Source organism: Zonotrichia albicollis, chromosome 3 (assembly GCF_047830755.1).
Source record: "Zonotrichia albicollis isolate bZonAlb1 chromosome 3, bZonAlb1.hap1, whole genome shotgun sequence".
In the NCBI taxonomy this organism is placed as follows: Eukaryota; Metazoa; Chordata; class Aves; order Passeriformes; family Passerellidae; genus Zonotrichia; species Zonotrichia albicollis.
Genome location: NC_133821.1, coordinates 54,604,452 through 54,612,847, shown reverse-complemented (window position 1 = coordinate 54,612,847; position 8,396 = coordinate 54,604,452). Strand labels below are relative to the sequence as shown.

Sequence of the window (8,396 nt, the reverse complement as noted above, 5' to 3'; positions counted from 1 at the left end):
AGCCATGCAAGCATGATGCTGCAGTTTTGTCCTAGTGTAATGTCTTCTACTGTCTTCCTAGTATGCATTTTTTGTAATTTTCATTGTTCTCCTGATAAAATTATAAATGCTATTACACAGTAAACATTAGAAATTTTATTCCAAATAAAATCAGCTGAAAATAGATTAGTTTCATTATTTAAACAAAAGAAATATTGTCCTACCATATTTGCTTCTGAAAATTGAAAATTGAAGATGGAACAAGGGATAGAAAAAAGACTGGAAATTTGCCCTTGAGTTTCAACCTGCTTGGAGCTGAAAATAAACTTTTATTTTTGAAATAAAATTTTCTTAAATAATGTTCTTCAATTTGTTCACTTGTAGCATTAGCAACTAATTTAAATAGCCACGTTGTAGAAATGGTTGGTCAGCATTGTATTTTAATGACAGTTTTTCTCATGAGACGTGCAAGACATTACTCCATCAATAAAATCAGAGTAACTGCCATGTATAAATGACAGTCGGAATCCATGTTTATCAAAGAAGTCCATGGCATTGCAAGAAAAAGGGAAAAAAATTGTTCTAAAATTGTAGCTGATGAAAGAAGACCTAAATAAGATTTAGGAATTGCTTTGGCCAGAGATTCCTTTGGTATATAGGTAATTTCAGCTGCTTACCTTTAGATTAAAAATATTACTAGTGGTTTTTAGGAAGTCAACACTAGATACTCCAATAATCCTCACAGATGTTCATGCTTTAAATAGGAGAGGTGCTGTCATTCCTACAAAATAAACACATAGTAGGAGGGAAAGGAAAAAGCTCCTCCAAGATGTTAGAGTGTAAACACTGGCTCTTGTAGTAAAGTACATGGAAAATTACAGTGAGAAATGAAAAAGTTGTGAAAAAGTTGTAAAAAAGTCAGGTTGTAAATTATAAAGAAAAGGGGAGTGGATAAATCTGTCATTTAACCCTGAGTATAACTGCCCTAATTGAAGAGATAGTTAGCAATGTAAAGGTGACATAGGAGATGAACTACTCAAAGAGGGGGAAAGAGGGGTACATGAGACTAAAAACTAAGGCAGGAATTCAAGTCAAAAAGCACCTCTAAAATTTAGGATCAGCACATGGACTCTTGAAAAACCTCTGTAGTTAAACAGAAGACATTAAGTTAAATGATCAAACTGGAAGCCATAAAAAGCAAACTTGAAATCAAAAGCAGACATCAGTTCAACCATTTTAATGGCAAAGGAGACATGGCAAATTTCTCATTACCTCACATCTTTACATCATGACATAATATGCTCATTTGTTCCAAGATTCTGGACTGTGGGTGCTGACCCCACCTCTTTCCCTCGAGTCAGAGAATGCAATCAGGGAGTTGTGAAGCGTTGAAGATTTACTATGCTCTTCCCTACTCCTTGCATACCCTTAGTCTTCAAGGTCAAGTAACTTCCATCCACTTCTTAAAGCTTGCCCAGATTACACAGATTTACTATCACCAATAATTCTTACAGTATTCAACAATAAATTGTGAAAATCTGACTTAAATGAAACTTCAACCTAAGAAACTCTAAAAGGACTCAGCCAGCTCTGGTTACTGTATTTAGTGATGGAAAAGGGAAACAAACACATCATTATACTGACTAGCTGATAAAATTCTGTGATGCTACTAGCTGTGACTATATGTTCTAAGTAACTAATTCTAATGAAAAGGAAGCTTGGAAATTTTCAGGAGGAATAAAACCTGCTGTTTATGATGATATTACATCTACGCTGGACTACTTTTGTTGGTACTGGCTGCTTTTGCTGCTTCTGTCTTAATTTCTGTTCTGACAGTAAGTTATGCTTTATGCGCTCATTGGATTACTTTTGTGTTAAGATATTGACACTGAAGTCAGGCTGTAGACACCATTTGTTAGAGATTCAAATAGTAATTTATTTTAAAAGTCTCATAACTAAATTCACTGATGTAATAAGTGTACATGATAAAATATTAAATTTAGTTTAACTAAATGTAACAGGATTTACAAAGTTCAAATATTGTATCTTAATCCAGACAGTGAAAACTTATAATTACATTGTGTATCCTGGGAGTTTGTTTATTACAAGTTCACTGATGTCTTTGTACTGATTAGGGCCATGTAGTTTTTCCAGAAAATCATCTTCTTTGTCTGACCTACTGTTTTCCAGAACACTAAGTTCAAGATCAGACATGTTAGATGGCAAGTAAGAGCTAACTTGAGTTACTGACTGCTTTTGTCCTGTAGAGGTCTGCCCCTTTCCTGTATTCAGATCAGTATCAGATTTAACTTGTTTGCTTCTCGGTGAAGATATTTCTTTAATATGTCGATCACCCCTGTTCTCTTCCTTCCTTCTCATCTGTTGGGCTTTCTGCTCTTGATCTTCTAATAAGGATGCCTCCATCTCAGCAAGGTTAAGTGAATCAGCAGATTCAGCACTAGTTCCCATGCTGGTTTTAAAGTTACAGTTTCTCCTTAAAGACTGGACTGGAAATGAAGCTGAAGGAACTGGCACAAGATCTGAAGTACTTTGAGCTCTTTGACTTGTCTTTGAAATTCTGGACCTGCTGGATTCCGGCTCTGTATCTGACCTATCTTGCTTTGGTCTTTCAAGCCACAGAGGTTCAGGACTGCTGTCACAAACTTTTGAGTCTCTGCCTGTACTCTCAGCATTGGTGAAATCTTCTGAACAAACCGTGTTCTCTGGACTAGCAACAAAGTCATCAGAGTATATGAATTCAGAGTTGTTTTCAACACTCCTGCTGGAGCTTAGTTTATGACCACTTATAACAGATATATCATCATGCTCTATGGTTTTATGATGGATTAAGTTTATTGCATCGTTGTAACTTCCTTTTGCATTAGCATCTGATGGGAATGCTGCTGGGAGTTGAGCTTTTGCATACTTTTCCTCATGAGCAGATTTTAACAGAGTTTCCTCTGGTAAGGGGGCTGTAATTATTGAATCGTTCCTGGATGGACTTGCAACAGACTGTTTTTGCAGGCCAGGGGATTTATCTCCTGTCACAGAAACTGACTCTGAGAGTGCACTGTTTTCTAATGAAGTCTGAACAATTTTATCCAACTGATTATTCCGCTTTGAACTGCCTCCTGTGCTACAATGCCTGCAAGACACCACATGCTGTTCTTCAGTATTTCTGACCAGTTTTCTCTTGGGTAAGGGGCTTCTCCCATTCAGCATCTCCATTTGCTTTTTTCTGTACTGCTCCCTCCTTTCATGAATTATCAGCTTATCTGGGTTGGTCTTCTGTAGCCGTAGCCTCAGTGTATTTGTCAGCCCATACAACAATTTCTTTTTGGGAGGTCTGTTCTCCTTAGCTTTGCAGCTCCTTTCACAGGCTGGCTGTTCCTCAGGCACAGCATTCTTGGGTCGTCTCCCAACCCCAGAAGACTCTGGGGAGACGGCCTTTTGACTGCCTTGTTTAAATGGAGGGCTCGGGGCTTCACTGCTCCTGCCAGGCCCCACAGGTGTCTCTGCAGGCCTCAGGGCAGCAGAGTGACTGGGAGGCTGTGAGGCCGTGTCCCCACTCCCTGGGGCCTGGTAGAGCCAGGCAAGATGGGGATGGAGAGCAGGAGCAGGCACAGCGCTGCGGGTGAGCACCGACAGCTCTGCCAGCAAGGCACTGAGCAGTGGCAGCTGCACCGGGGCGTGCTGGGGCTCTCGAGGGCTGGCGGGGTGCAGCAGCGAGGGCCCAGCACTGGGACGCGGTGGGCTGCGGCCCTTGTCCTTCTCCGGCGGTCTCTGCGGCTCGACATCCTTCCATTGCCCTACTGCTGCTGGCGGCCGCTGAGGCTCAGACGGCTCACGGCTGTAATAGAGCAGCGGAGGGCAAAAGATGTTGCCTTCCAGCTGCTCACCCTCCTCCTCCTCCTCCTCTTCCTCCTCCTTCTCCTCCTCCTCGTCTCGTGGTTCCGGGCTGGCGGCAGGCGGTGTGGCAGGGCGGGGGCTGGCGGGACGCGCCCCACCGGCCTCCAGGCTGCTGAGGCGGTAGCGCAGGAGCAGCTCCCCGACGGGCCGGCCCCCGCTGTCCCGCAGCGCGAAGCGGCCGCGGCGGCCGCAGGAGGAGGGCGCACCGGGCCGCTGCAGCAGCTCGGCGGCGGGGGCCAAGGACACGGCGCAGCTGCCCAGGAGGCGGGGCGGTCCCGGGGCGAGCCCGGCGGGCAGCGCCAAGAGCAGGGCGCGGAGCGGGCGGCGGCGGAGCGCGGCGAAAAGCGTGTCCGGCCGCCAGCGGAACAGGCAGCGCTTGCCGCGGCCGAAGGGGAAGGGCTGCCCCGGCCGCAGGGGCGGCGCGGCGGCCGCGGGGCGCAGCACGAGGGTGGGGAAGTCCAAGAGGCGCAGCGCCACGGCCGGGTGTTCCGCGGGCCCCGACATCTCCACGGGCCCCGGGGGCTCCGCCACCCGCAGCGCCTCCACCAGCAGCTCCAGCGCGAACAGCCGCTCCATGCCGCCCGCGGGCCCCGCTCTCGCGAGAGGCCCGTGTGTGTGCGGGGTGCAGGCGAGGCCGGCCGCTCTCTCGCGAGAGTCGCGACCCAGCCCTGCTGCCTGCGCGTCGCATCCCGCGGGCCGTCGGCTCCCAGCCGGGAGGGAGCTCGGGCCTGGGGCCCTCAGCGCTGCTCGGCCCCGCGTCCCACCGGCGGGGGTGTGCCTCCAGCGGCTCCAGTGTGCCTCCTGCTAACATGTTGGCTGCCTGCCCTGGTGGCTGGGTGGGGGGCAGCCGTCGGAAACAAGCGCTCTCCGGCGTCTGAGCACAAGCGCCTGGTGTGTGTTGGCCGGAGCCGTCGAGGTCCTGCCCTCGGCTGTGAACACCCTGGACGTGTGATCCCCACTGTAGTTCACAAGAGACAGGAGCGGGGTGGGATAGGCCTTGTGCGCCGTCAGGCAGCAGGAGTGGTGTTTGTGGAAGCATCGAGGGACTTCAAACTGTTTCCACATTCGCAGACTCACTCAATCAGTTGGGTTGGAAAAGAACTCTGTGATCATTAAGTTCAGTCTTTGACAGAACACTACCATGTCAACCAGACTGTGGCACTCAGTGCCATGTCCAGTTATGCCTTAAACGCCTCCAGGGATGGTGACTCCATCACCTCCCTGGGCAGCCCATCCCAATATCTAATCACACTTTTTCTTAGGGAATTCTTTCTAATGTCCAGCTAAACCTCTCTTGGCACAGCTTAAGACTATGTCTTCTTGTCCTATCCATAGTTGCAGCCTGTTCCTGCTCCAAAAGAAATATGGGAGTCTGTATCAAGGGCTATATACTGAAGAGTCTTTCCACAGTATCTTGGATATGCATTGATAAACTCATATTTTCTTTCCTGTCTGCATGTAAAGCGGGAGTTGAAGACAACACACTTGTGAAGAATTTCATTCCTCAGCCTTCTGCCTGGCAAAGAGAGTGCTCTTCCCTCTCTGGCTAGCTTCCCTTACACCCCAGTCTCCTTGCCACAGGCACAAGGAATACCTGCTGAGATAGAAAGAAAATTGTGTTGTTTTCTTCAGTTAGTAAGTTGACTCTAAGAAAACAACTGAGGATGTTGGATTAAAATTACAGTACACCCTCATCATTTACCAGCAGCAAAGTAACTGAAAGAAAAAACAATCCCCTCTCTCTTTCTGGTTATTTCCTCATTTTTTCCCCCATTTTCCTTCAGGTGTCAAGTCACAATTCTTTAGAAAAGTAGAAACCAACAGGAGGTGGTCAAAAAATCCAACTCTTCCCTGTTGGTCAGATCCCTTGATTATTATTTCACCTTTCATTTGCTGTTGTATCTGAGAAGAGAGTTAAGGAATTTGACTCCTGGGTTGTGATGAGGACTCAAGAATTACATAATTGAGTTCTCAGTTCCTCTGCTGCCACTATTCTAAGCACATGAATCTAAGAGCTACACATCTCCTGCCATTAAGGCTGCCAGCATTCACATGTGGCACTGTACTGGCATTGTGGCAGACAAAACAAATGGCCAGTCTGTTTTACTACTGTATTCATGTCCTGCCATCTGTCATCTGCTTTTTTGTGTTTCCTTCTCCTCCTCCAGTTTAGTTGATGTTGTCCATAAAGGAGAAATGGCAGAGGACTTCTGTTACACTGAAATTGACAGAGATTTCACAGTGGTAAAATGGTCACTCTTGAAGTTGTGCACTAAGACAGTGGATCAGCATTTTTCCCATTTTATAGATGGATGTTACTGTGACTGTGTGGTTTAGTCCATGAGTTCTGTTCTCTTATGTTTGAAACTTGCCATCTTTTGTAGAGGACAAAGATGCATCATTTTGCATCTTTCTGTGTAGTAACTGCAACTGGAGTTTGGGGGTGAATGATGAAGGAACCATATTCTTTTTTTAAGATACTGAATCTCTGTACATTGAAGTTTTCAGTTTCATGGCCCTGAAAATCAGACAATTCCTATATTTTGTTCTGCATAGACAATAAAAATAAAAAGTACAGAATACTTGTGAAAATTATAGGTGTTAATAAGCTGTGTAAGACCAGTCAGCAAGCTGGTGACGAAACAATTGTTTTAATAGACAGGAGTAAGGAATTTTGAGTTTGTTGCAGTTGGTGTGTTTTATTAAGTCAATCCACTGGTGATGAGAGCATACTTCTATTCAAAATAAACAGAAAACAACATTGTGGTTTTGAATTGCAAGTTAGGAGAAAAAAAAAATTCCTCTTAATAGTCTTAGTTTCTACTAACCACCATTTAAAGGAGATAAGACTTGTGATAAGACTTCTTTAGATTGTGTATCACTGAAGAGTGATTTAGAAAACAGTCATGCTACAGAAGTAGGGTTATGGAGCCAAGTTTCATTACCTCTACCACTCAAAGGTACATGTTCAAATCTAAATTAGTTACATTTAGTAATCTTTTTAGAATAGCTCTGTTTCTTCTCAGTTCTCCTTTCTTATAAATAGACTTCAAATTTTCTGTCTTTTTTCTAAAAGACTGGAAGACTGAGGAATTTTGCTGATTCAGTGAAATCTTTCAGTGACCTTGTTTGGATGTTTGAAGTACCAACTTTCTGTCTCAAAAAATTCCAACACAGACAATTGGTGTCATTAAGAGCAACTCAGCAACTTTGGTTCAAATCTATGTTTTGAAGGCTTTGAGATATCTTTTTTTGCCTTTAATTCCTGTACAATTTCAGATTTATTGATCTCTCTTCACAAAAAGATCTGTCTATAGAATTATATGTCTGTCTATGGATTGAGACATAGGACATTAAAAAAGTTCTTGAGAAAGCGTGGATTTTGCTAGATTCACAATTGAATCTGCCTATTCTGGTGTTGTTCTAAAGATTGCATTTTTTTAGAGATCAAATGCTGGCATAAAGAGCCACTGTTTACCTGCATATAAAATTGCTCTTCTCTGTGCAGATTGTACAGGGCAATGCATGGAATTTGTGCAAATATTTGGCCTGGTGGCACTCTGATTCAGAAAGGAGTCAGACAGTCTGCTGGAATATTCAGCTGCAACATAATAGCGGTTCTTAAAATACTCCAGCTTAAAATGCCACCCAGAGAAAACTTATTTAGTCTTTTCTCAGTTGTCTGTTGAGTCAGCCACTTGTGAAAGGGCAATAAACAGGAAGAAATTCAGGAATTAGCATGGCAGTCTTCGATAACTCTCTTCATCAGTTCAGAAAAAATATGAAGCAAAGCATTTGAGGGTTTTGCAATGTATTTAGGTTTCTCTCTTGAAGAATCTAGAAGGAATTTTGAAAAGAAATAAGGTCAAATAAGAGAGCCGAATCTATTCTATTGCTATTTGCATATGTTTCAGTATATTGTGCAGAGTCTTGCAGGGAACTTTTCCGTGTCCATATTCTACTTCATGATCCTTAATTTTGTGCTGACCCAGATCTAGTGATGTATGGAGCAGTCTAGGAACAGTTGCAATGGTGTTATTGGCATAGGCATTTTGTTATCCATCAAAATGAAGGATACTGTGGTTTTGCCCCCCTTCTCAGTATGTACCTGCCTGTGCACAAAGTGCCCCATTGTTTGGGTGGTCAGAGCAGCTGGTACAGAACCTACTCAGACATACAGCTCCAAAATTCCTCCCTTGTGTTGCTACCCTAAAGATGCTTGTGAACTCCTCTTACTTCAGTGTGATAGCTCTCACATTTATTTTCACTCTCTGCTATCTTTAGCAGACTTTGGGAGTGCTAAAATAAACATTCTTTGCCTAGTCATGTGGCCCTTCTCCATTTGGCAAACACCCGTATGTTTCCTGTCTTTTTAATGATTTCATCGCTTTCCTTAGTATTTTACTTTTTCAGAGTGGTGAGACTTGGGGCTTATGGCAGAGCTACTTCTTCCAAGTCAGCAGGGGTGGCACGCAGGATTGGTGGGGGAAATGGTTGGCCTTTGAAAT

General features: G+C 44.3%; 1 protein-coding gene across 1 annotated transcript; it reads right to left on the bottom strand.

Moving 5' to 3' along the window:
- Positions 1-1,203: 1,203 nt before the first annotated feature.
- MAP10 (microtubule associated protein 10) lies at positions 1,204-4,641 on the bottom strand. Its single transcript, XM_014267457.3, has one exon. The coding sequence runs from the start codon at positions 4,462-4,464 to the stop codon at positions 2,053-2,055; it is 2,412 nt and encodes an 803-aa protein (XP_014122932.2). The 5' UTR covers positions 4,465-4,641; the 3' UTR covers positions 1,204-2,052.
- Positions 4,642-8,396: the final 3,755 nt, after the last annotated feature.

Bases quoted from the DNA above. Each gene is read 5' to 3' on its own strand.
- MAP10 (XM_014267457.3), bottom strand. From the start codon at position 4,464: ATGGAGCGGCTGTTCGCGCTGGAGCTGCTGGTGGAGGCGCTGCGGGTG.